Source organism: Ochotona princeps, chromosome 12 (genome assembly GCF_030435755.1).
Source record: "Ochotona princeps isolate mOchPri1 chromosome 12, mOchPri1.hap1, whole genome shotgun sequence".
Classification (NCBI taxonomy): Eukaryota; Metazoa; Chordata; class Mammalia; order Lagomorpha; family Ochotonidae; genus Ochotona; species Ochotona princeps.
The window spans coordinates 48,255,468-48,283,281 of record NC_080843.1 but is presented as its reverse complement, the minus strand read 5'-3'; the positions used below and the strand labels follow the sequence as shown (position 1 = coordinate 48,283,281).

At 44.7% G+C, this 27,814-nt stretch overlaps 1 protein-coding gene across 7 annotated transcripts in view; it reads left to right on the top strand.

Annotated features, from left to right (window-relative positions):
• RCBTB2 (RCC1 and BTB domain containing protein 2) overlaps positions 1 to 23,786 on the top strand; it is a 40,814-nt gene extending 17,028 nt beyond the window's left edge. For all 7 annotated transcript variants that reach the window (XM_058670764.1, XM_058670768.1, XM_058670762.1 and 4 more), the window contains 11 exons: positions 2,593 to 2,748; positions 2,979 to 3,129; positions 5,895 to 6,061; positions 6,597 to 6,755; positions 7,258 to 7,365; positions 8,288 to 8,430; positions 13,549 to 13,739; positions 14,541 to 14,667; positions 17,521 to 17,660; positions 18,403 to 18,533; positions 22,530 to 23,786. In XM_058670764.1, the coding sequence (XP_058526747.1) occupies positions 2,593 to 2,748; positions 2,979 to 3,129; positions 5,895 to 6,061; positions 6,597 to 6,755; positions 7,258 to 7,365; positions 8,288 to 8,430; positions 13,549 to 13,739; positions 14,541 to 14,667; positions 17,521 to 17,660; positions 18,403 to 18,533; positions 22,530 to 22,670 (1,614 nt within the window). In that variant the 3' untranslated portion in view covers positions 22,671 to 23,786. The remainder of the gene's footprint in view (positions 1 to 2,592; positions 2,749 to 2,978; positions 3,130 to 5,894; positions 6,062 to 6,596; positions 6,756 to 7,257; positions 7,366 to 8,287; positions 8,431 to 13,548; positions 13,740 to 14,540; positions 14,668 to 17,520; positions 17,661 to 18,402; positions 18,534 to 22,529) is intronic.
• The last annotated feature ends 4,028 nt before the right edge of the window (positions 23,787 to 27,814 follow it).

The window sequence follows — 27,814 nt, the reverse complement described above, 5'->3', positions numbered from 1 at the left end:
AAAAACTGACATAATCAGATTCTGTGTTTAACTCTGTAGTAGCCCTGGGAAAATTGCTCTGCTTCCAGTAAATGAAGAATCTCACAGAGAAAAAAAATTTTTTTTGGAAAGACTCTGGATTAATGTCACCATGTAGTTTTTGAATTCTGAAAACATACACACATCATGAGGACATTATTTTATTATGTATTTAGGCAGAGAGACCCAGAGAGTGAGCTCCATTTGTTGGTTCAGTCTGGAGATTTCCACAGTAGCCACAGGCCAGACTGAAACCCAGAAGTGGGGAACCGGTCCAGGTTTCCCACCTTGGTGGCAAGGACTTACCCACTTGGGCCATGATTGCTGGAGACCAGAGCCACAGCTGAGACTCAAACCCAGCTACTTTGATGTGACACTTAGGTACCTCAGCGGCTGAATTAAATAATGTCCTGGAGATATAGCTTTATCGCACTTGCATATAAATCATGATTTTCTAGAGAGATGAGATTTGAAGAGAATTTACATATCAAAGGTCGGGAATATCTGTAAATTGTCCTCCCCTGATACTGGTTTCAGTAAAATGCTCTCCTAGTGAAGGTGATTGCAGACACAATCAGCATTTTTTCAGAACTAGAGATGACAGCCACCTGTAGGTACTGCCCAAAAGATAAGAATAGAAGGTGCTTTTCTCTGCGCAGGATCTTGTGACTCTAGTGGCACAGTGAAGGAATGTGGCTGGGTTTGGGGGTGGAGAAGCTTGGCTCTGGTGCAAACTCTGCTGCTTAGCTCACAGGACTTACCAAGACTGCCTGCAAACAAATGCCTAACAGAGGCCTGCAAACCTGGAGACTTAGAGCTGGAATGTGTCCCCTTCAGGTCTGGGGGTCAGAAGTCTGCAGGCCACACATGCTTAGGGCCGGGGAGGAATCCTCCCACTCCTGCCGATGGCTGTGGCCCTTCTCCGTGCTCCCTGGCATGGCCATGTGTTTCTGCTGTGTGGTGAAACAGCCCTCTTGCCTGGGCATCTCTGTGTGCCCACTCCTCCAGCAAGGACATTAGGCCCATTCTAACCCAACACGGCTTCATTGTGTCTGCATGCATTCCCTTTCCAAACAAGGACACTTGGTGAGGTTCCCAGGACATGTGACATTTTGGATTTCAGGCGACACTATTTGGCCCACAACAGCCCCTGTCTGGGCCTTCTCCAGGTTTCTCATCTACAAAATAATCTTCAGAATTCTTTGCCACTAAAGCATTCCATAGTTTCATGAGCATTTTTTAGAAAAGATGAAGACCTAACCATGAAGCTGTACAATCAGCCTCTCTATCCATGGGTTCTACATCTGTAGGTTCAACTCACCTCAGATTGAAAATACTCTGGGTGAGCAGGGGCAGGGAATAAGCAGTGCTGTGGGGTAGCACGTTAAGCTGCCACCTGAAACACTGGCATCCCATATGGATGCCACTTCAAAACTGGCTGCTCCACTCCTCATCCAGCTCCCTGCTAAGGCATGTGGGAAAGCAGCAGAAGATGGCATGGGTTCCAGAAGTCATGTGGGAGACATGTATGAAGCTCCTGACTCTTGGCTTTGATCTGGTTCAACCCTGGCTGTTGCAGCCATTTGGAGAATGAGCCAGTGGATGGAAGCTCTCTTTCTCAATGTTTCTTTCCCTCTTTCTCTTTGTAACTCTGCCATTCAAATAAATAAGTTTTTTTTAAGTTCAGAGAAAAATGCAGAAAGTCACTCAAAGCAAAACTTGAATTTGCTACACAGTGTGCAGAACAACGTCTGCTCCAGTGAGGTGACTTGCAGGCACCCCATACTGTAGCCTTTGCTTCTCTTTCCAAACCCTCCTTCTCTGTCCCCGCCCGGCAGCCCTGGTCCAAGTGACATTCACCTTGGGTCTGGGTCAAGTGTTGTATAGTTAGGCCTAGGATGGCTCTGTATGCAAACTTTTTCTTGTCATTATTGGCTTAAAAATGAGGATGACAACTATTTGCATAACATTTACATTGTTAGGTATTGTGACTGAACTGGAAAGGACTTAAAGTACCTAAGAGAACATGCGTAGATTATGAGCATCTTAGGTTTTTGGTATCTGCAGTGGGTCCTGGAGACAACTATAATCCCACGAGAAAGGTCATGGCCCTGCCCATCTTCTGCTGTGAGTTCAGTGGTCCATTCTCCTGTTGTCCCTCCTAGAGGACTGTCTGGGGAAGCTGCTGGCAGCAGATGCAGTGGCAGCCCCCCTCATTCTGCCCTCACCCTCACTCTTCTGACTCCCCCCTGCCTTCCGCATACACATGTAAAACAGCTGGTATTGCAGGTCCCACCTGAACATGGAGCTCTCCCCAGTGCAGCGGCATGAATAGCGAGTTGTGATCCCAGCTGGGCCTCTGGCAGGTGGGGCCAAAAGAGAGATCCCGGGTGACTGGGGGGCCTTGAACAGGCAGATTGTGCCCCTGTGAGAGGCTTCTCAAAGATAGATGTGGCTTGTTCCTCCTCAGACCAGCGCTGTCACACTCTACACATGAGAGGGGCAGAGAAAATAGTTTGTGGTTTTGGGGGGGTTTTAGTGGTATTTCAAGTCACTGCATATTTTCTTTTTCAGCCAGTACGGGCCACTCTCTCATCCCTGAAGATGTTAGATGTGGGCAAGTGGCCAATCTTCTCCCTTTGTTCTGAGGAAGAACTGCAGTTAATCCGGCAGGCTTGTGTCTTTGGCAATGCTGGTAATGAAGTCTTATACAGCACTGTGAATGATGAGGTAATTTGAAGGACAAGAAATATCCAGCCACGCCCATGTGTTTTTTAGTCATGGGTTGGCCAAACTGAAGATCTTAGGGGGAAACTAAGAGATAAAAGAGGAAAAGAAAAAAAGCATGACAAGTCAATTTGGATTTCTTGTCACAAAGCTGAGCCCTCCCCCTCCCTGAGTGTAATTTCTAGGCTTCCCACCAATAGAACTGCCTCAGCTGACTCTGGTTTTTCTCTCAGATCTTCGTGCTTGGCACAAACAGCAGTGGCTGTTTGGGCTTAGGCGACGTCCAGAGCACGATTGAACCTCGGAGACTGGATGTTCTAAGTGGCAAAAAGATAGCCTGCTTCAGCTACGGGAGTGGCCCACATGTTGTCCTTGCCACCACAGGTAACCTGGGGAAACAAACAAGAATTCAACAAATGCTTCATTTGTTGAGAAATAAGACTGGGAGCCACTAAACAGCCTCATGTTTCTCCCACTAATACAGACCAATAAGATAATAAAATATGCCTCTTAAGCAGTGTCCTAAAGTTGAACATTCATTTTATTAGTGTTCTTTCAATTCAAAATAAATTATGTAAATACTCAACATATTTATTCTACATTTAAAAAATAAGTTCTGGTTTCCAGTAATAACAAAGTTAGATGATTTGGACCACCTCTTTGTTGAAAACAACTAACATTTTAGAGAAAAGATTGCTGAAAATTTTTTATGCAGGTGTCTAAATACTGATAGTTTTTAATCAGACCAACTGATAAGGAAGATGTCCACCCAGAGCTGAGAGGGGAGCTTAAAGCAGGTGTTGCCCTTAAGGAGTCTACATAGTCCCTTCATCAAGCTGTGGCATGGAGACCCAGGAGATCATGGGGTCAGAAGTCCAGGTAGTCCAACCTGCCAGGGGTCTGGTAGAAGACCTTCCCCGGGGTGGGACTGTGAATGCAAGCCTGTCAGGGAAAGGCCTGAGAACTTCCAAGGCTGGTTAACACAGAAGTCCTTGTTGTGAGCATAGCAGTGAGGGAAAGGAAAGGAGAGGAGAGGGGAGAGGAGGGGAGGGGAGGGAAGGGGAGGGGAGGGAAGGGGAGGGGAGGGAAACAGTAAACCTCCCTGAGAGTTTACAACCAAGAATGTGTAATTTAATTTACATCAGATGGACCTTCCAAAAGATCTGAGTTTATTAGAGGTGCAGGACAGAGGCGCCCTGGGACACCATAGGAGTGAACGCATGCCCTTCCAGAGAAGATCCCTCATCTTAGACCTGCAGGGGTCACCACATGAAGCTTGCCCATGGTAGTAAGTGATCAGCAGTCAACGATAACTGGGTATAGGAAGAAATAGGCACCAGGAATGTGTCAGAATACAAAGCCATGTTAGCTCAAAGATCTTAATTGGCATTTATTTGTGATTCTAGAATTGGGCAGTACTTCTTTACATAAACCAAAATAAATGAATTAAAAGTTCATGAAATTGAGTGTTCTGATGAGCTTAGCAGAGGAGGTCAGTTTTAGAAATCAAGAAGGGCTGCAGAAAGAAAGGAAGAACAAATGTCTAGGACTATGTCATGGTTCTCTCCCTTGTTGACACAGAGAACAGCATTATCATGACACCAAAAAAGGCCTGTTCAGGACTTGACTAATCTCTCTCCTGATTTCTCAGGAGGTTAGATAAACAGCTTAGTTTCTTTTTGGTGACATGGAGCTTTAGTCCAAGTGACTGCTTCCTGGTTTTGTCTGCTGGACCTAGTGTAGAAACTTAGTCCCAACCTCCCAAAGGTAAGAACCAGCATATGAGACAGGCAGCAAGGACTGACAACTACGCATCACAGATGACAATGGCCAGAAGCCCGTTAAAACACAGATGTATTTATTAATTGAAAAAAAAAAAAGCTTGAGGAACCTACATACACCACAGAGATTTGAAAAAGAGTCAAATGAACAATGTAATTCAAAAGTGAAAATTCAGTAAATAGGTTCTATAACAACATGGCTGCAGTAAAAGAGAGAATAAACTAGAAGATGGATTAGAAGAAATGATTCAGAATTTAGTATGAAGAGACATTCGGTAGAAAATACAGATAAAATGAGTGGATACTAGGTTATTCTATTTCAGGTTTAAAAAAGGAAAAACTAAATCCTTTTATGCTAAGATATATATATTGGAGGCTTTTAAGGGATAAACCGTACTAGATTTTATTTTTGAAATTGTCCATTTATTTTGTGTGTTTTAGGAAATTTTCTGTTATATGCAGATTACATATTCATTACCATAATTTTAAAAATTAGCAAAGTGGAGTTGGTGTTCTGACTTAGCCAGTCAAACTAGCACTTGTATGCCATATGGGCACTGAGGTTGTGTCCTCCTACTCCACTTCTCATCTAGCCTCTTTCTCTGTGTAACTCTGACTTTCAAATCAATAAATGTTTAAAAATTAACTAAGCTATAATTTTATAGATAATGAAATTAAGGTCTAAAGGAGATAAGTAGCCTTCAGACTTTTGATTTTCAACCTTAGGGTTTTACTTTAAAAAAAATTACTTATTTTTACTGGAAAGGCAGATTTGTAGAGAGAAGGAGACACAAAGAGAAAGATATTTTATCTGCTGATTCACCCCCCCCCAATGTGGCCCCAACAGCCAGAGCTGAGCAGATCTGAAGCCAGTAGCCAGGAGCTTCTTCTGGGTCTCCCACATGGGTGCAGGTCCCAAGACTTTGGGCCATCCTCTATTGCTTTCCCAGGCCATATGCAGGGAGCTGGATGAGAAGAGCAGCCAGGACACAAACTGGTGCCCATATGAGATCACAGCATTTGCAATGGGGAGAATTAGCCAACTGAGCCATTGATTGCATTGGACCCATTTTACTGTTAATCTTAGAGGCTTTTTCTCTGCTGTTTCTTAAAAATCAAACAAAAAAATCTCTTCCAGCTATCATAATTGCATGAGTTTAAATTTTACTTTGTTGCTTTGAGATAGAATGTAGTTCCTATTTCCTAAATAGATTCTTTTACTGAAGGAATTTGCTAGAATAGGAAGTTGACTTTTTAAAAATGAAGATTTTTTTAAAAATGAATTTTTAGTGTGTGGAAGTTAGGCAGTGTGTATTTTCATAAATAAAGTATGTGTCAAAAGCAGATTAACTTTCTTTTTATTTCCAGAAGGAGAAGTCTTTACCTGGGGTCACAATGCTTACAGCCAGCTGGGCAATGGCACAACTAATCATGGTTTAGTGCCCTGTCAGATCTCCACTAATCTGTCAAACAAGCAAGTCATTGAAGTTGCCTGTGGGTCTTACCATTCCTTGGTGCTGACATCTGATGGAGAGGTGAGAACAGTCAGCAGAAAGCTCATGGAATTGATTTCCATAAAGTTGTAGTGACCACCATAACCATCCCGGAAAGATGATCGCCTGCTTAAATTAACCACCATCTTCAAATTCAATCCTATATTTGGTAGCAATTCATAGTCATGCTATTGGAGCATTTGAGATCTTTCCCTGTATGTACTAAGCACTTCTATAACTTGAGTAGCTAAATGCCATGCCATTCTTTCTGTATTGCTATAATGGAACTATTTTAAAATAAAAATATCCACAAGTGGTAGAAAATATGGCTGATGCAAAGTAGGTATTTTTGTAAGTGTGTAGATATGTGTTAGTTATTGTAGTGTAGATAACAACCAATAACCTCATTTTATAACATACCCGTAAGAAGAAGTTTTTTCCCCATTGTTTCTGCCTGTGCTGTGAGGTCTGTGGAGCTCAGTGAGAGGGAGATGAAATGTGTTAAGTGTGGGCAGTGTCCCAGTGAGACACTTGGTCAGTTAACACCTGTCATTCCTTGATCTTCTCTTCCCGATAGGTATTTGCCTGGGGCTATAATAACTCTGGGCAGGTGGGATCTGGCCCAACAGCCAATCAGCCCATTCCTCGAAGAGTCACTGGTTGCCTACAGAACAAAGTTGTCGTGAACATAGCATGTGGACAGATGTGCTCCATGGCGGTTGTGGACACCGGGGAGGTAGGAACGTAATTCCATCATAGTGTGTTCTGCAGTGCTGTGTGCTATTCTAGTGTCTGTCTTAGACGTCGGAATCCCACAATCTGAGTAGTTCATAGGGAGTACAGGTTTATTCAGCGCATGGTTCTTGGGGGGAGAAAGACCGAGGTCCATATGGAGAGGCCTTCTTTTCAGTGGGGACTCTGCAGAATCCCAAGGTAATGGAGGGCATCAGATGGTGACACAGAGCAGGTGTTTCAAGGAGAGCTCACTGTTATAAATTCTCAGTAACCCCGTGATCCATTAGGTCCTGAAAACAGGCTGACCCAGTCACCTCCCCTAACCCCCACCTCCAAACACCATGAACATTTGACTTTAAGATTCCAACACATGAGGTTCTGGGGACTGACATTCAGGTCACAGAAGTGTCATGTGGGTTGTGGCATGCTTATTATGATGAGGACCTTGCTGGCTGGCTAGCTAGCTGGCTTTCAGGTACACTGAGTTTCTCCTTTTCTCTCAGGTCTACGTCTGGGGCTACAATGGAAATGGGCAGCTTGGACTTGGCAGTGGTGGCAACCAGCCCACCCCCTGCAGAGTAGCCGCTCTGCAAGGCATTCGAGTGCAGCGGGTATGTCCCCTGTTGGTCCCTGTGTGTGGAGAGCAGCAGGGACTCAGGTGTGAATTAGAGACACAGTTGTCTTAGGAGAGTGAAAAGCTGAGCTGCTTGGATGATTGTCTCTGTGAAAGTAGAGGTTAAAACAGTTCCCCTGGATTCAGTTGTGTCTGTTTCCAAAAGCTCCAACACCCAGCTTCTGGGATGTGAATTGTTACAGCTTTTTTCTGAGGAATCTTTGGCAGTATGTATCATCAAGAGCCTTAAAAATCATCACAAGTTTTGACATAGAACCAGAATATTTTACAGCATTAAGACAATATAGCAAAAAAAATCAAATAAAAATGGATAACTTTAATAAGAAAATGTAGTGTCGTGTACTGAGCATATAGTGTCAATGATTAAATTATACCAAGTGTAGATGATGGCTACAATATTTACAAAGAATGTTTAATCATATGGGAAAATACTGTGTATGATGTTAAGAAAAAGAAGCATGATACAGAACTAATTACACAATATAATTATTTTTAAAAAGCTGTTCATGCATATGAATGTTTACATATAAATAGGACAAAACCAACCCTTAGCTTTCATATGCTTACATCTCTATATTTTTCACATTGAACACCTTCTGTTACAAAGAAAAAGAATTACTAAAAATCGGAGGTGTCTGGTGATTGTATCAGCTCCTCCCCTCTGAGAGCATGGCAGGTGCTGAATTGCAGCTGCCTGCCCTGGGGTTGAGCAAGCTGAAGGACTCTGCCTCATTGCAGCGTAGTTCTGACCACACTTGGGGACTTGGTTTCACTTCATGTTTGCCACTGCAGGCAGGCAGCTTCTTTTTTCAGTTTTGATTCCCTACCTGTCTAACCTAACAGCAAAACAGTTCCTTCTGTTTCCACGCCTGAGTGACTTTTTTCCCCCCTCTTTCTAGGTTGCCTGTGGCTATGCACACACGTTAGTATTAACAGATGAAGGCCAAGTGTATGCTTGGGGCGCCAATTCTTATGGCCAATTAGGCACCGGCAATAAAAGTAACCAGTCCTACCCTACTCCTGTGGTTGTAGAAAAGGACAGGTAAGGTGTGCAGTTTCTAACTCAGCCAGTGGCCGGTAGGGACCAAACAGGAGGTACACACAGCAATGACTCTTGGGGACTTTACTGTTAGCATTTGAGTACTTTTTAACCATCTTCTTGAAAGTCAGCTTTCGAAGTGCAAGCTACATTGACTAAATCTCTAGCAAACTACCTCTCTATTCTCTCTGGAAAATTAGCTGTTTCCTTCTTTCTGTTGGTTCTGTTGATGTTTGTCCTCTCTGGCCTAGGGAAATGGACTTGGAATGGAGTGTGAAACAAGCCACTCAGCTACTTACAAAATCTGCCTGTTGAAAAAAGGATAGGGTTATTTCATTACTCGTCCTCCTAGGCTGTCACTGTAAGAATCAAACCATTAGGAAATTTAAACCTCATTTTCTGTACTATTTACAGGGTTGTGTAAATAGTTCCTGGATTATTCTAATACTTTTGAAAGCCTTTAAATTCTCCAGTGTATGCCTTTTCCCTCATTAAAAAAAAATACATATTTGCTTATTTATTCAGAAGGAAGAACATCAGATAGAGGGGAAAACAGGGAGAGAGACAGAGAGAGATCTTCCATCCTCTGGTGGCCACAGCAGCCTGGATTTGAGCTTGGCAGAGGCCAGAAGCACCATCCTGGTCTCCCACAAGATGCAGGGGCCCAAGTACTTGGCTCTTCCTCTGCTACTTTCCCAGGCACGTTAGCAGGGAGCAGCTGAAACTCCAACTGACACTCAAATATGGGTTTTTTCCTGTGTTGTAAGTGGCAGCTTTACTTGCTGTGCCACAATGCCTACCCCTCTCTTGTTTCTTGGCGCAGAGGTGTGGCATTAAAAACATTACATTATCTTTTCTTCTCTCTCTTTTTAAAAGACTTATTTATTTATGTGAAAGAGAAAGAGAGAGTGTGTTTCCATCTGCTGGCTGTTTTTCCAAATGCCTGTAGCAGCCAGGAACCAGAAACCCCATCCAGGTCACCCATGAGGAGGACGGGGTGGATTTTTTCTATGCAGTACTTAACAGTGAAAATGAAGAGCCAAAATGTCTTTTGTTAATAACTGCAGTTTTCATTTGAGTTTGAGGATTTTGTTAGTTTTTAACTTATGTTTCCAGGGGCTAAATAAAACTGCGGTTTTGTTGTTTTTTTGAACGTTTTATTTATTTGAAAGGCAAAGTTTCAGAGAGGGAGCAATAGAGACAGATAGAGAAATCTTCCATCTGTTTGTTTACTCCCCAGAGGTATGCAACAGCAGAGCTGGGCCAGGCAGAAGCCAGTTTCCAGGAGCTTCTTGTAGGTTTCCCACTGGAGTGCAAAAACCCACAGCACTCCACTGTGGGCCATCCTCCACTGCTTTCCCAGGCATATTAACAGGATGAGCAGGATGAGCAGAATCTAGTAAGCCCTAGCGCTGGGCCCTAGCCAAAAATCTTAGAATGAGGCCCTTGGCCCCTTAAGAATTGGAGAGCAGAGGAGATAACTGTGAGGGATGCCTGCGGCCATGCCATTAGCATATCTTGTAAAAGACCCCTGCTGCTCTGGAGAAAGTGAGAGGACTTTGTCAGGGTTTCAGAAATAGGCCACCTGTGAGCAAATGCTGTCAGTGGGACACTAAGTGCTTCTGCTGAATGACAAAGTGTTAGAGATCCCAGAAAGCCAGTGCGCCTTTGTGTGGTGCTCAGATTTTATTTTTGGTGCTTCTGCCTTTGTCAGAGAAAGGAACTCAGCTGTCCCTGACTGGCAGGCTCTGCCAACCTTGACCAGCACTGACCTCCCCGGAGTCCAGTACCCAACAGCTCATGGGCCCTGGAGCTGGAAGAGGAAGCAACGAAGGACTAGCGGTGATGTGTCAGGTTGCTTGAGCTGAGCCTGAGGCAGCAGCTGTTGCTTTCCTTGGTAAACTACAATCTGTTGGAATTACAATGGGAAGCAAAGTGGAGGTGGCTGGGCCCCGTGTACACTTGCTGTAGTCCACATCCACCTTGTTTTGGCTGGCAAGAACATGAATGGATGTTTTAGGTGGGAATTCCTGATCCCACTTTTCAGGTGGTGATTTCTGAGTTTGCCTTGTTGTAGTCAGGCCTGTGTCACTGGATTCTGTGTGGGAGGACCCTGTAATCTCTGTGCGGGAGGACCCTGTACTCTCTGTGAGGGAGGACCCTGTAATCTCTGTGCGGTTTTCCACGTTTCCTTCCAGAATACCAAATGACTTACCTCATGAGAACCCTCCCACTAACACTTTTGGGAAAGCTTGACTAATGAGAAGCAGAATCACTTCTGGAGTGGGGTGAACCTTCAGTTCCTGGTTGTCTGTTCACAGCTGTGGAACAAACTAAAATGTGCCTGCATTGAATTCTTGGCCCAATCAACAACCCCAGGGAAATCTGTAAAACATCATTCCCAGCTTTTCGTGATGAGTCATCTTAATATTTGTCAGCACCTGTGTTTACCTAAAAATAACTTTTATAAGTCAAATGCTGGTCTTCCCTTTAACTCCCGCATTCCCAGTCTTCGCAAAGTTGTCATCCTGTGGCATCCGACTGGCCAGCTCTTGGGTTTGTTCTCAAAGCGGCAGGAAAGCAGTGAGCGCAATGCTGGCCAAGCCTGGAGCTGGTGAGTCGTCTCTGGCATCTTGAGGTTGATGGCAAGCACTGTGGCTTGTGCAGCCAAGACCAGAGTCCCTGCTCTGCGTCTTAGATTTATGCTGCTTATTTCCTGTTAGTCTTCTTCCTCCCAAATGACCTTTTGTCCCCTGTGTTGTTCTCCATCTTTCGTTCTTTTCTCACTCTTTGCTTTTTTCACTTCTAGCTCTTCACAGCCAACAAACCTTGCAGTTATTGGGGATCATGCCACTAGCGTGGCACCAAACCTTGTTATTAAGAGCAGGTAGTGATTTCCCCACCCCCCCAATGAAGAGTGACCACAACATAGGTGATAACACTGATTGCAAAGAATTACATACCCTGGCCTCTCTAAACTGCTGGGAGCAGAGAGCCGTGCCCTGCCACCGCTTGGCCCCACCTGAGGTACAGTGCAGCAGGCTTCCCAGTCAGGGCTGCCTGCAGAGCTGGACAGCAAAATTCTTGGGGAAGGTTGCAGTGGATGTCATTCTCTTTAAAGACGAGAACCTCTTCTTTCTCCCGCTTCCTTCGTGTGCAGTAAAGAGTCCACGTACTGAGAAGACAGACCATAGCCACAGCGTCCCCACTGGGCTGAAGCCAGTGACTGACCCAAACATGCAAATGTCAGGAAAGGAGTCCTACAGGGGACATCTCCTGATCTGCACTGACTGTTAGGGGAAAAAATGCTTTTTATAGAAAAGAGATGCTATTTCAAATGCTAATAGTCGTAGTGTTGAATAAAAATGATAGGTGCTTGCTATTTGGTTTTTTTAAGCTTATGTTTTGTTTATTTGAAAGGTAGAATTATAGAGAGAAAGAGGGAGTGTGTGTGTATGTGGGGGAGAGAGAGAGAGAAAGAGAGAGAGAGAGAGAGAGAGAGAGAGAGAGAGAATCTTTCCTTTGCTAGTTCACTCCCCAAATACCCAAATAGCCAGAATGACCAGGGCTGGGCCAGGCTAAAGCCGGGAACCTGGCAATCCAAGCAGAGGGTACAGGAGTCCAAGAACTAGAGCTATCCTCCACTGCTTGCCTAGTTGTATTAGTAAGGGAGCTGGATCAAAAGTGAAGCCAGCTGTGACTCAAAACAGTGACTCACAATGACTTCTCCCACTTCTCCAGGACAGCGGTCCCTAATTTATATTTATTTGAAAGGCAGAACAACAGAGACAGAGAAGGAGGAAAAACAGAGAAAAGAAGAAAGTCATCTTCCATCCATGGGTTCACCCTCCAGATGGCTGTAATAGCCAGGGCTGAAGCCAGCAGCCAGATCTCCCATGTGGGTGGCAAGGGCCCAGCGCTTGAGTGTCGCCTCTTGCCTGTCAGGATGCACAATAGGAAGCTGCATGGGAAGCAGGGGAGCTGGAACTTGAACTCAGGCTTTCTGAGATGGGATGTGAACACCGAGTGCATCATTAACCCACTGCACCCAAATGACTGCCCCAGGAGGAGTAGTTTAGACAAAACTCCTACATGGGGCTCCAAGACAGCAGGCTAAAAAATTTGAGTCCCTCATGCTAAATTTCAAGTGTGCAAACTGAAACTCAGCTGTTTATATGACCTTCTGAAAAAACAACAGTTAGAAAGATAACAATCCAGTTTCCCGAACAGGCCCTTTAAAAGAGGCCAGTTTATGACAGTGACTTCACCTAGGGTAAAACCAGCGGTTTCCTGTCCTCTTCTGTGTGGTGGCTTGTGAGAGAAAACCTCTTAATTCAGAGTCAACAAAATTGTTTCCCAGTTAGGTGTTCCAACAACCACTTCTCTGTCCATTGTGAATTTTGTGCTGGGGTCTGTGGTAGGCTGATCGCAGAAAAACTACTGTTGTGGGCCTCAGGTGCTACCCCCTCGTGGCGGGGGATCCCTGGATGTACTGTGTGGAGCCTGCACCGCTACACCAGGAAAACAGCGCCGTGCTGATTCGGCATTTCTGCCCTCACCCTGGGTCAGGATAGCCTAAATCTTTATTGTCTTCTTCAGTAAGAAAATAATATCTCAAGAAAAAGGTAAATATTTCCTTCTCCCTCTCTCTCCATCTGCTCTCTTGGATGGCACTGGGATTTCAAAGTGAGACGCTGCACGACCAGGATTCTTCAAAAACAATCATGGAAACTGCCTACTATGAGAACCTTGTCCATGGATTTCAAAGTTCTTTTGAGAATAAACTTATCTTTGACTTCTACGTTTCCATGAACTATTTGGAGTCCCCTCAAATGTTCCCTAGGCCTGCTGGCTTGGAGTGGAAGCAGACAGAATCCTATGAATGACAAGAGTCTTTGACATGAGGTTTTAATGAAAGTTACTGTTTGGTGCCCAGGCGTTCAGAAGATGAAGCTATGAGTCTTTGTTCTGTCGGATTTTGTTCTGTTTTCCCCTCTTCTCAGGCCCACAGCTTTCTGTAAATTAAGTTGAGGAAGCCCCCACATCAGTGAAACACGGGGAATGGCGCAGTCAAGTCGTTCCTTCTGTTTAGTGTCATGTGGTTTTTGCTTATCAACCCAGGATCATTGAGATCGCAGCCTGCCACTCTGCGCACACGTCCGCCGCCAAGACCCAGGGCGGGCACGTGTACATGTGGGGCCAGTGCCGGGGCCAGTCGGTGATCCTGCCTCACCTCACCCACTTCTCCTGCACCGACGACGTCTTCGCCTGCTTCGCCACGCCCGCCGTCTCCTGGCGCCTGCTCTCCGTGGGTGAGCTGTCGCTGTGCGTTGGGGGCGTGGTCCGAGGTCCTGGACCTGGAGGAGAGTGGACCTTCTTTCTTTGTTGGGAAGGACTTAGTGAGGGCAGGGCCTTAAACTCTGTTTCCTTCGAATGGGCTCCTGGGAAAAAGAAGCAATTGTGTAACTTTCTTAAATGTAACAGGAAACAACAGCATGGCTAAATGAAAATTGAATTTACATGACTGCTTTTTCATTTCCCTGGTTATTCATATCTTTTATTTTTAGCCAAGATGTTTACTCAGACATTGCAAAATTCCTTCCAAAATTAGTGAGGTGGCTTGGAACTTTAAGGAGTTAAATTTTTTTATTTTGTTTGAAAGGCAGAGTGAGGTAGGGAACAGAATTTACAATTTACTGCTGGCAAAGCCAGGAGCCTGGCTCTCCAGTCATCTCAAGGGATGACAGGGACTCAAGTGCGTGAGCCGTCTCCTGCTGCCTTCCAGGGTGTGCCTTAGTAGGAAAGCGGAATGGGGAAAGGAGCTGAGACTCAAACCCAGGCACCTGATAATGGGATAAGGGCCCCCCGGGGATGTCTTCACCCCTGCACGAGATGCCCACCCTGCTGTTGTTTTGCTGGATTTATAAGCAGATGTGGGTGAGGTTCTGAAATTACAGAGTTACAAATCCTTAGTTCGAGGAAAAGGGCATTGCTCAACTGGTCAGTTGTTTCGAGGGACTGGCATCTTTGTGGGGATCCACAGACCAGCGCTCTGCCCGACCTGTGTTGCCGTCATGTCTGTAACTCCAGGAGCATTTGTATCATCCTCTTAGAACCCGATGACCACCTCACTGTGGCTGAGTCACTGAAGAGGGAATTTGACAACCCGGACACCGCAGACCTCAAGTTTCTGGTTGATGGAAAGTACATTTATGCACATAGAGTCCTTCTCAAAATTAGGTAAGGACTCATTTATTTTCAGAATTGAGAGCACGTATTCATTCAACATTAAAAAAAAAAAAAAAGATTTGTTTGAAAGGAGGAGTTCATGGGGGTGGGGCATGGGGAAAGAGAGAGAGAAAGAATCTTACATCTACTTGTTCATTTCCCAAATATTCACAACAGCCAGGACTAAGCGCAGGCTGAAGCCAGGAGCCAGGAGCCAGGAGCTTTTTACCATTCTACAATGTAGGTGCAGGGGGCCAGGCACTTGGGTCATCTGCTGCTGCTTTCCCAGGCACGTTAGCAGGGAGGGGAAGTAGAGTGGTCCAGTGCCTATGTGAGATGCTGCCGTCACAAGCTGCAGCTTCACCTGCTGCACCACAGTGCTGACCCACCGCATTCACACACTGTATTCTAAGTGTCTGAGGAGTTATACCGGGTGCTTCAGTTATCAGAAAAGAATGTATGGCACGTAGTGCGGCCTGGGCGAAGACATAACGTGTGAAGCAACCAAGCATGCAGGTATGTGCCGCAAGAGCTAGGTGTGTGGTTTGGGCAATCATTCCTCCTCTCACATTCCTTAGAGTACTTGAAGGAGGTTCTCTTGGAGGGATAAGTCCCCAAAATTATGTTGGTTGGATTAGGAGTCTTGGCTGGGTGCAGAGCCCTCAGCTGCCCTTACCCCAGATGCTTGTCTTCTGGAGTTTGAGAGTGCAACTGGGAGACATGGATGAAGGCAAGTAGGAAAGTGGGGCCATGGAAAGGCAAAGGGATTGTGCCCACTCAGAGATGAGAATTGCCCCCCACCTGAGCTGGGGTCATCCTGTTTACATGGCCGGGGTAGTGCTGGGGCAGGGCCTGGTTGAGTGTTCACAGGAGGCAGCCTTGGGGTGGGGCCGTAGTGCACGTGCTGGTCTCCAAGGGAGTGTCATGGTATGTGGCACGTGATGGATAGTGAGGCTTAGTGGCATGAGGGGTGGGCTGCCTACCTTTAACTATATGGAGTCAGCACAGAAGGTGCTGGGATTTACGCCATACACATGCTTTGGCTGGCCATCCTTAGCTTCTCATCCCTCACCCACTCTTTGCCTACTGTGTCATGCCCACTGAGATACCAGAAAGAGCAGCCAGCTGGCACTCACTGGCTGGGCCCTGTGCTTTTCACACAGTTCTGGGGACTTGGATGCACATGATCTTCCCTACTTGGGAACTTGCAGTTCCAACTTCCTGCTAAGGCAGACTCTGGGAGCTTAGCCCAGGACAAGCACTGCCCTTAGTCGGCTGTGGGACACGGAACAGTTAGATGCCTTAAAAAGCCAAGATCAGGCTTTTCCAGATTGATACGGGTCCAGGGTGAAGTTAACACCAAGATTATAAGAATCAAATTTGTCAATGTTTAGTTTATGAGCAATGAACTGCATCCATCCCAGGTGTGTTTGGTGAGATCTGTTGCATGCACACGCCTGTAAAAACTCCACCCACCAAGATGTAAAACGTTTCCCTTATCAGGCCACAGGCCTCCCGGCGCCCACTCATCTTCCCTGTCACTATAGATTAACTAGCATTTTGTAGGAGTTTATAGGAACTGAATGATACAGTATGCATTTAGCCGTGCCTGACGCCTTTCTCATAGTCTAGTGATTTGGAAATGCTGTATATTGTTGGATAACAAATTGAATTAGTCAAATGCTCATTCCTACAGCTAAAATACCTGAGAGATGTCACCTTGGGGTGAAGAAGGCTTATTTTTGCTCATGGTTTTGGAGATTCATGGTCCTAGATTGAGCGGCCCCATCAGTCTTAAGTCAGTTGAAGGTGGTAGATGGTGGAACACGTGCAGGGAAGGACCACTTGGCCAGGCAAAACAGGCTTGTGGTCTGAACTTGACCCGGGGGCTCCACCCTAGTGGCCTAATCCAACTCAATCACCACCTGAAGGCCCCACCTGCAGACACCATAATTGGATTAAGTTCCCACCCTGTTAGCATTATTCATTTAAGACTTTGTGGTTTAGACTTCTGCAGGAGTGGGGAGCCACACAGGCTACCCTGCAGTTCAGACACTTAATTCCTGCTTCAGTGAATGGCGAACTTCCTCTCCTGGCTGTGCAAATCCATTCATTCTCACTCTTGCCCATAGATCTTCATAAAGGAAGATGGGCAGAAGCGAATGAGTTTGCTGTGTCCTAGGGCTAGAAGCTGGTGACTTACACAACAAAGGGTGTTCGCCCACAGTGGTAGAAGCCCAAGTCCAGAGTCAGGGAGTTAGCAGGGCGGATTTCATTGGCAGGCCAGGAGGGGGCATTCATTGCCTGCCTCAGCCCTCGTCTCTAGGGCCTCCTGTGGTCTGTGGCATTCCCTGGTTTGTGGCAATAAACTGCCATGTCTGCATGGCATGTTCGCTGTGTGCAAGCTTGTGTCTGATTTTCCTTTTATTGTAAATCGAGGTCAGTGAACACCACCCAGAGAACTCACTGTAACTCGGGTCCCTTTGTAAAGATGCTGTCTCCAAATGAAGCCACATTCTGAAGCCCTGTGGTTATGATTTTGGCTTGGGAATTTTTAGGGCCCCCCGATTCAACCCATAATGGGATGAAGCAACACAATTACTCAGACTTACAGAAAATAAACCCATCCAATTTGTATCAATGCTGATCAAAGAGTGTGATGTGGGAAGGAGGCTGGGGTGCCCAGCACTGTTTCCACTTGCATGGCCCAGGAGGCTGCCACCTGTGCACCTGCAGCAGCAGTGGGTGGGCAGCCTTGTTAGGAAGTGACTGCTTTAGAACTTGAGGCCAGCAGTGCAAGACAGAAGCCAAAGTGAGGTGTGACTATGCCCCAAGCCATCACCTGACCCTCTTTGCTTCCTTCAGGTGTGAGCATTTTCGTTCCTCATTGGAAGACTGTGAGGATGACATCATAGAGATGAGCGAATTTTCATATCCCGTCTTCAGAGCCTTCCTGGAGTATCTGTACACAGACAGCATCAGCCTTTCCCCGGAGGAAGCCGTAGGTAATGGCCAAGACTGCCCCAAGGCAGCAGCAGAGCGTTGGGTGTAACGTCTCTCTAGCGCCCAAATAGAAAGGTGCTGTGAGAGAAAGTTTTCTTAGGTTCTATATTGAATTCACTCATTTCCCTTTTTAGGACTTTTTACAGAGGTTGGGTTGACTAGACAGACAAGATAAGAACCAGGTGAACTATCAAACCATCTGCTGCCATGGGGTACTACAGGAGGCACCCAGAGGAAGGCAGAGATACTGAGGGCAGTGGGCAGATCGCAATGCTTCCAGGGGAAGGGATCCTGGAGTTCCACTGCTTTCAAATCATGGGCCAGAGTTGATCAAGGCTGTACTCGGGTGCAAAGGATGCTGGGAAAGTTGGCATTTCCATTTAGCCATGTGTGTGCTTGTGTGCCGGTGAGATGACCAGGGATGCTGCAGGTTGGCGGGGGCATGGAGTGCAGGAGGAGGGGCAGTGAGAGCCGCACACCCGACCCCTGCCCTCTTATGAAGAACCATTAAGGACATTTTTGCTTTGCCTAGTTCTGGTGAGCAGATCGTTTGTGTTGTGGGGTTAGCTCAGTCTGGGCCTCCTCTTCTGTAGAGGTGCGTGGGGCAAGTGGGAGTCAGGCCACGTTTCCGCACAGAGCCCCTGCCGGTGACATTCAGATGAACAGGGTCCTGGTCCTGCTCTCGCTGTGGCTGGAAGGAGTTCCCATCAGAATGTGGAAGTGTTCCCCTCCCCTTTCCCCCAGGGCTGCTGGACTTGGCCACATTCTATAGAGAAAACCGTTTGAAAAAGCTCTGTCAGCAAACTATCAAGCAAGGCATCTGCGAGGAGAACGCCATCGCCCTGCTCTCGGCTGCAGTGAAATACGACGCCCAGGTAAGGCTGCTGGCTCGCCCTGGGAAGGTGACAGGCTCCCCAGGTAAGGCCGGCTCTTCCCTGCCAGACTCCACCTGCCACCCACTTCCTGGCAGGCTGGGCTTAGGCGTTTGTGTCAGGCCCGAAGTTCAAATAAACTCTAGGTCAGTTACTTCATGTAAAGGAAATAATGTACTAGAAGAAACCTAAGGGATTATTTCTTTATGATGTTAGAGGGATTTCAAAGGCAGAAATCAGAAAGGATCATTAGATCTGACTTTGAATGATAAAAAAATTATATACTCCAAACTGCCACTGAGAAAATTAGAAATTAAACAATATACAGGAAATATTTGCAACATATAACAAAGCAAGTTTATTATAGTTTAAAAAAATAGAGCAGTTTGATAAAAAGAAAAAGAACAAAGAAACCCCCAAAACAAATGAATCCTTAATCACATAAAAATAGAAATGGGAACGCGGGATAGCTTTTTAGCCATCAAACCACATCATGTAGCTTTAGGAATAATGCAGGTTCCATGATGGGCCGCCACACTGCTGGTGAGAGTGCAAGTTGTTCACAAAGGCAATTGAGTGGAACACATGTTAAAAGCCTTAGAGATGTAATTCTTAAGCTAGGGAATGTACTAAAGGAATTTATTTTAAGGAAGCGATCATGGATTTGGACAAAGATTCAGTTTGAGAAATGCTAACAGTAACAGTTGATGGGTTTGAAAATTTAGAAAAAGACATTATGAAGAGAATTGTATGTAAAATGCTACTATCATACTATTCCCAATAGGTCATCAAGTGAAAAACTGGGATCCTAGTGTTAATTTTTTAGAAAAATATGAAGAACTTAATAATAATAATAATATGATATGGTCAGTGGCTCTCATTGGATGGTGGGATTACGAGATTTTTTTTTTCCTTTTTTAACTTTCCACAGTGAATGTGTATTGTTATGATAATGAAGAAAGGAAAGAAAATATGTCTCAGAGCTAAATCTCTAGGAAACAGGCCAGAACTTCTTGAAGTTGATTTCCTTTTGGTGTGAGGATATCCTCCCTTTTGCTCAAAAACAGGGACATTTTAGTAAAAAAAAAAAAAAAAAAAAAAAAAAAAGAGGAAAAAGGATATAGCTTGTTTTCTGCTTATATAAATCATATTATGCTTATTAAAAACTGGAAAGTACAAAGAAATGAAGGGAAGGAAATGACTCATCAACCAGATTACATTTTGGCTTTAATACAGCCAACTTCTGATTTTTTTTTTCTGTAGCATTATATACAAGGGTACTTAAGATAATTCCTTAGAAAATGCAGTTTTGAAATCAGAATAAACATTAAGTTTAAATCTGTGTTCCATGAACTTTTTCAAGCACACTCGTATATTTACCTCTTAATATTTGAAGGCCCCGTCTTTTCAACCTAACATTGAAAGGCAGTACGGCCCACCTTGAAACACTGACGTCTAAGAGGGTCGTGAAGGCTTCTCTGACGTGGAGCTGATCATGTTCTGAGCACTTAGAGCATAAGGAGTGCTTCATAAAGTCCAAGTGCTTTTCCTGGAGTGTGTGCTTTTGGGTCATGGTATCGATGCTGGTCTCCCATGAGCCAGGCTGTGTTTTCTGAGACTCTTCACATTCCCTGTTTATGGGAATTACATGTGTGGTCACCTGCCAGTCCTCTATTCTCTGGGAGAAAGCTCCTGTGAGAAATGGCTTGGCCTTTCTTCCTACTGTTTCTCTGGGGCATAGGATAGCATCTGACACACAGTAGATACTCATGAATATTTGTGTAGTGTATGTTCAACTTTGCAGACAGAGGCAGTCTGTTTTCCTACAGCCTGTCTGGCCAATTCCTGTACACAAAAATAGTATAATAGACTGTAAGTAAAGGAAACTATGTATACGCCATTTAAAATGAAAGTGTTATTAACAGTATATTTGATTTAGCTGGTTCTTATATGTCCCAATAAGAATGTAAGGGATATGAGTAATTCAGTAAATAATTTTCCTTCATGCTAGATTGCTACTTAGTACATAAAATATGAGTCAGGAAGTATTCGAAGCACAGTTTCTCATTTACTCTTTAAACAGCCTTTTAAGATAAAGGCATTATTATTTTTTTTTTACTCTTCATTTTAAAATGAGGAAACTGATGTTTGAGGAGACTAAGTTCTTAGTAAGCTAGCAGAATGCAAAGCTGAAATACAGTCGCTACCAAATTGAACATTTAACGGATTTAATGAAAATTCTAAACTGTCCCCTTTATTCTAGCCAGCAGTGTTTACTCATATCACAGATAGTCCCTGAGTGCCTGCTATCTGCTCAGCACTGCTCTAGGCTCAAGGGATTCTGCAGGTGCACAGAAGGGGCCAGAACTCTGCCTTCCTGGAACTTGCTGGTGCAGGCAGGTGGGCAGTAAGTCAATGAATACAGTACATGCCATATCAGATGGTGGTAAGTAAAATAGGGAAAGTCAGCTAGAACTTGGGAGGCCCAGGCTTACACTGAAGTTGATGTTTAAGATTGGGCAGGTGACCTGAGCCGAGACTTGCAGGAGCTGCAAGGAGAGTCTGAGAGCAGGATCCAGATCCTGGTGGAGAGACGGAGTGAGCAGGAAGGTGGCAGGTGCAGGTCATAAGGTGGTGTGGTGGAGGGAGCAAGGCCTGCCAAGGGAGCTGCGGGAGGGTCTGGAGAGCAGCAAGCATCTTCTGAGCCTTACACACCAGAAGCATTGCAACCGCCATGTGGAGCACAGGCTGTTGGGCAAGGAGACCTGTAACTCAGGGAATACTGATGGGGAAGGGGTCCGCACTTTTCTTAGCTGTGGGGTTAGTGAAAAGTAGTTGGCCCTGGATTAATTTTGAAGGTAGAGATGAGAGAATTTGTAAATGAATTAAATAAGGGGGTTGGGAAAAGGAGAAAAAAGAGAAACAAGGATGACTGCAGGGTTTCTAGCCTGCGTAGGTGAAAGGATAAAGTTATCATTGATGGAGAGAGGGAAGACTCGTGGGGAGAAACCTTTGTGGGGGGATATATTGGGAGGTTGGTTTCGGTATTCAGTAGGTGATAGCTAGGAAATGAACATGCCTGGCAAGGTGGAGGCTCAGAGACGGGTTATGGGGTTGTGGAGTTTGAGGAGAGAAGTGTGGGAGTCACCAGGAACTAGGAACTAAGGATCTCACTTTAAAGATGACGATGTATACAGCAGCAGCAGCTCAAGTTGGCTACTGTCCTTCTGCCAAAAAGTACCAAGGCTTTGTGGTATGTGGACAGAATTTCCTCACTGCCAGGTCCACCTTGTATCGTGTATCGAGTCTTTGGCATCTCTGGACCTCTGTCTGTGTCTTGTCCTTATTGAATACTGCTGGGAAATCTCCATCTCGGGAAGGAAAAGGGAACAGATGGAATGAGCAGTTTTGGGGGTCTTTCTGTTCTCATGGGAGAACCTAGCAATTCTGTTGATTTGCTCTCCTTCTATAAGGCTTCAAAATGCCCAGTCACTGACGTCCACATATTTATACTCCAGCTGTGTAGTGGGGCTACATTCCCCTGTATGAATCAGCCAAGGAGCGTGTATCTGTCTTGTTTCACTTTCTTGTGCTGTCAGCACAAATGCCACTTGTAAAGTTCAACCAAGAGTGCATCATTTTAAGTGCTCCCAGGGAAACTAAAAGGAGGGCTGTGGTGTTTTTAGCCCGAGTTGGAAGTGAAACGAATAAAGAAGTGGTATCCCTAGAAACAGGCAGTGGAGCATTCATGTACTTAAGGTGCCTGTCAGCTTTGCTTGCCTTGGCTGGTGTGGAGGAATTTGTGTCTTTCCTCTGTTATTTAGATTTCTATAGCATAGATCCATAATGGCTGTCATGGAGGTTTACCATGCCCACATTTCCCCCTGTGGGGTATCCAGTCCTTTGTCCTGGTCTACAAACAAGTGGGAATTCTCATGCCACCCTGCATTGCATCAGGAAATAGAAATCTGTTTAAAGGATTTTTGCTGTTGTTTCTAGGATTTAGAAGAATTCTGCTTCAGGTTCTGCATCAACCATCTGACTGTGGTAACGCAAACTTCAGGCTTTGCTGAGATGGACCACGATCTCCTGAAGAACTTTATCAGCAAAGCAAGCAGAGTGGGAGCCTTTAAAAACTGACGCCCGCTGGCAGGAAAGGGAAGGGTTTGGGGAGCCTTCCCATTTCCCCTGCAGAAGCCAGAGATCAGTCATCTCTCTCTAATCAGTTGCGTGTGCAGTGCGCGGCATTCGGCCGACATTTGCATTCTGTCAGGAGAAAAGATGGTGTCAGTCTTTTTGTACCTGCCTGAATCCACCGTTTACATAGAAAGCATTAAATGCTCTGCTCCAATGGGACTGTGTTCAGGGCGCATCATGAAGTGCATTGTCCTTACCATTTCCTGTTTTGAGTCACATACATCCGGCACCCTTGGTACACTCTCTCAGCCTGCTATTCCAGACAAATGTTCCCTCAGTTCAGCTGGCTGATGGCACATAGCTAGCTTGACAAGGAATGCTGTCCCTACCACGTTTTCAGAATCCAGCACACTGCCCTGCATGTGGTAGGCATTTGGTGAATTTATTATCAGTCTTAAGGCTGGTCTGGGAATAGCTTTATAGGTAGAAAACTGGATGGAGGAATGACTTGCACAAAGTCGATTTTAAAACAGTCTGTAATGTTTGCAGTCTGTCCTGGTACATTGTTCTGCGAAGTAGTGGCTAACTGAGAGGGTTAATTAGAATTCATGAAAGGCCTTAGCAATTAAATTATGGAAGGCCCAAGGGCTAATTTTACTTTTCTGTTTACTCTGAGTCATTAATTCTGTCATGGAATACTGAATATGAAATGCTGTCTTTGAGTATGATTTCTGAGCTCATCTGCCTTACATAATTACATTAAGCCCTCTGCTGTTCTTCGTATTGAGAGATTTGCTTCCATAAGGAAAAATGATCATGAGTTTTTCTGGTAGTTGACTTTTAGGACCCATGAAATAAATCTTGCTACCTGGCACTAGTATAAAGTACCAGCTGAAAATGAATTAGCACTTATATTTCATGGTATTAATCCATTTGTACTTTTTAGATCAAACCAATTTATTTAACTGCGAAAAAAAAACCAAACTGGAACGTGATGCAGCGTCAGATTCTTTCATGTGTCTCCCAATGTGATATTATGTAAAGAAAATCCTTTTGGAATTAGAAATCTTGTTCTGATGTCAAACTATTTGATAATAAAATGCTTATTTGCAGATAACAGAGTAAATGTGTGGTCATTTTATCCGTGAGCCACAGGAGTATTATAAAGCAGCAGACTCATGTCACTTGTCAGGGCATAAGGTGATGTAGTCTACATGTGTTTTAAAGCACTTGCTCAGATAAGATCTCCCTAGCAAAATGGACCCTAAAACATAATCTCATTGCTTTTTGTGTAGTTGACGGTTCTTTATTTGATGAGCTCACCTTTTGGGGAAGACTGTTTTGTTGTTGTTGTTGTTTTTTTTTTTTTTAGAGTATTCTGAGATTCACAGCAAAATTAGGAGGGAAGCACCGAGTTCCTGTCTGCCTCCCCTTCCTCCCACGTCTGTGGCTGTTCCCATGATCCACATCTGCCTCCAGCATGGTGCCTCATGACAGCTGACCAGAGCCTGTGCTGACACCGCATAACCTCTTATGGTCCACATTTGCATCTTGGATCACTGTCGGTGCCATGCACTCTTTTGGTTTGGACAAATGGAGAATGACATAAGTCCACCAGGGTAGAATCTTACAGAAAAGTGGCGATTTTGATCTTGTTGTTGTTTTTTCTTTTAAATATTTATTTTTATTTGAAAGGCAGAGTTATAGGGAGAAGGCAAGACAAAGAGGTCTTCCATCTGCTGGTACACCACCTCCCTTCCCCAAATAGGGCTGCAATGGCCAGTGCCGGACCAGGCCAAAGCCAGGAGCTGCCTACATGGGTGCTAATGACCTGTTTTCCCAGGTCATTAGCAAAGAGTTGGATCAGAAGTGAAGCAGTCGGACTTGAGCTGATACTACAGAAGCTTAACATGATAATGTCACAGCCCTGGCCCTCATTCAGAAGAGTCTCTGCTCCAGTCCTCTGTGCTCCACCCAATCATCCCTTCCTCCTTCCCTGGCAGACACTGTCTCTTTAGAGTCTACTCAGTTTTACCATTGCCAGAATGTGACATGGTTGGGAAACTACAGAAAGAGCAGCATCCTTCCTTTGGTAAAGGGCACTTAAGGTTTGCCCATGTCTTTTCATGGTCCTATAGCTTATCTTTTATAGCAAAAAAATTATTCTCTTTTATGGTTATATCATAGCTTATCCATTCACTGACTGAAGGAGATCTTGGTGGTTTCCAAGTTGTGACAGTCGTGAATGAAACTGCTATAAATGTTTATGCATAGGCTTCTGTTTAGACCCTGAGTATATAACAAGGAAAAATGACTGTAGGATCATATAGTAAGAACAATGATTAACTTTAGTAACTGCGTTAACAAAGTAACCCCACCTTCGCAGAAGGTGGTTAAGAACTCACATTTACTTTTAACATATTGGTTACTCATTACTATGTCAATTATTTCCATAATGATGTAAATTTTTGCTGATGGTATGTTGGAGCTTTTAATTGATCCGGATGATACTCTGCTGGCTCTGTCTTCAGACCAGAGAGGGTATACCTAAGAAGCCGTTGAACTTGACTGGACAATAAGATGCTGGACTCTATGTTTGGTATACGCTTGCAATGGGGGAATCTCAACTGAACTTGAACTGTGGTTATGCAACAAGGTGGAGGAATCCACCATGGTGGGAGGGTTTGGGGAGGGGTGGGGAGAATCCAAGTACCTATGAAACTGTGTCACATAATACAATGTAATTAATGAATTACAAATAATAAATAAAAAAAAAAGAACCCCACTTTGCCTTTGCACCAGCAGTAACTGCAACCTGGCTAGCTCATTTAGTGTGTGTTCCAGATTTTGCCATCCTGGTACCTGTGTGGACGTGTTGTCTTGTTACTTTAGTTCGCATGACCCTGGTGACACAGGATATGAAACATCTTTTCATAGGTTTATTTGTTACTGTATATCTTCTTTGTTGGGGTTTCTATTCGCATCTTAGAGCATTTTAAAGAAGAAAAATTTGAGAGAACTGTCATCTGCTGTTCACTCCTTGTATGCCAACAATGGCTGGGTTGGGGCTGTTGCTTGAAGCCAGGAATACAATTCATGTTCCCCACATGGGAAGAAGGAACCCAATTACTTGAAGCCATCACTGACGTCTCCCCAGGCCTTCATTAGCAAGAAGTTGGGTTTGGAAACCCTAGCCAAGAACTGAGCCCACGTGTCTTAACCACTAGGTTTACTCCCTGATCCCATTTAGCCCATTTTAAAATCAGATTGTTCCCTTATTGTTGTGTTTACTGAGTTCTTTGCAGGTCCAACACTGTTGGTAAAGCTGCAGCCTGTAATGCTGGCATCCTTGCTTTACTTCTGATCCAGCCTCCTGCTAAAATGTCTGGGCAAGCAGCACAGGATGGGCCAAGTGCTTGAGCCCCTGCACCCCAAGGCAGACCTGACAAAGCTCTTGGCTCCTGATATTGGCCTGGCATAGCCCTGGCAGATGCAGCCATTTGGGGAGTGAACTGGCAGATGAAAGATCTATCTCTCCTTGTCTCATCTCTGTAACTGCCTTTCAATCAGTAAAGTAAATCTTAACAACAACATAACCTTGTCTTCCTTGTCCTTGGCTCTTGTGACAGGATCTTCTAAATTCCTCAGCATAAAAATTGGAATATCAAAGGGGAAATAGTTGGGTTTATTACTTAGGGATGAGGAATGAATTTCCCTTTACCAAACTCTACCACAGGCTAACAACCATACTGCCAGAGGGCAAGTAAGTCCTCTGATTTCTAATCCAGATGTTTTCTGTAATGATTTCCAGAGATTTACACTATTACATGTCTCAGTGCTTGTTATCTCAGGGCTCAACAGAATAATCTATGGGGACCTTAACAGAATATAGATTTGAGGATTCTAATTCCGTACACAGGTGGGTGGCCCTCATCCAAAATGCCTGAGATCAGCAGTGTTTCATATTTGGGATATTTTTGGATTTTGGTGTCCTTGCATATACATAATGAGGTGTCTTTAGGATGAAATTCAAGTTTAAACATGAAATTAATTTCTGTTTCACATGCAGCTTATCTGCATAGCCTGAAGTTAATTTTATGCCATTGTTACAGTGTGTCTGCATTCTGACCTCATCCCTTGACATCAAGTATGGAATTTTCCATTCAGGTTATCATCTCAGAGCCCAAAAAGTTTCACATTTTCATTTAAGGAATGTTCAATCTGTGTTTTAGAAGTTCTGCAAGTAATTCTGGTGTGCAGCCAAGAATGAGACTTGGTGGTTTAGCCCTGAAAACTTGTGACTCCAAACCATAAGGAAGAGTTAATTTTAGACCACTCTGAGATGACACATCATTCTGAAAATGCATGCTTTCTCTCTGGGCCTCGAGGCGAGGCTTGTCACTGACACACCCATAGGAGGGGGGCAATTGTTTCCTTAAAGAGGAGTGAAGGACCTGAGAAAACTCAGCTGTTTATTTGTGACCTGTTGGAGAAGACATCCATGTTCCTAATGATGGTACGTCAGAAGCAAATGTGTCCATTTAACACAAGTTTATCTTAGATTTTCTACTCTTAAGTTTTACTGCCTCTTTTTTTGTTTTAAAAAGATTTATTTATTTTCATTACAAAGTCAGATATACAGAGAGGAGGAGAGACAGAGGAAGATCCTCCGTCCGATGATTCACTCCCCAAGTGAGCCGCAACGGCCGGTGCTGCGCCGAGCCGAAGCCAGGAACCAGGAACTTCTTTAGGGCCTCCCACACGCGGGTGAAGGGTCCCAAGGCCCCGGGCCGTCCTCGACTGCTCTCCCAGACCACAAGTAGGGAGCCGGATGGGAAGTGGACCAGAACCGGCGCCCATATAGGATCCCGGCGTTCAAGGTGAGGACTTTAGCCTCCAGGCCACACCGCCGGGCCCTTTACTGCCTCTTTTGCTCCCACAAGAAACGTTAGTGTTTTAGTGGTTTCATTATAATTTTACTCTAATGTACAAAAATAAATGTTGGAGATTTTGTAGGAAAAAAAAGCATTAATAGATGACTAAGGTTTTGGCTTAATAAATGTTAAATGAACTAGAGACACTGGGGTAGAAACAAGATATTTTTACTTGCATGGCTTTAAATCATATTTTGAAAAATTTGAGGGGGA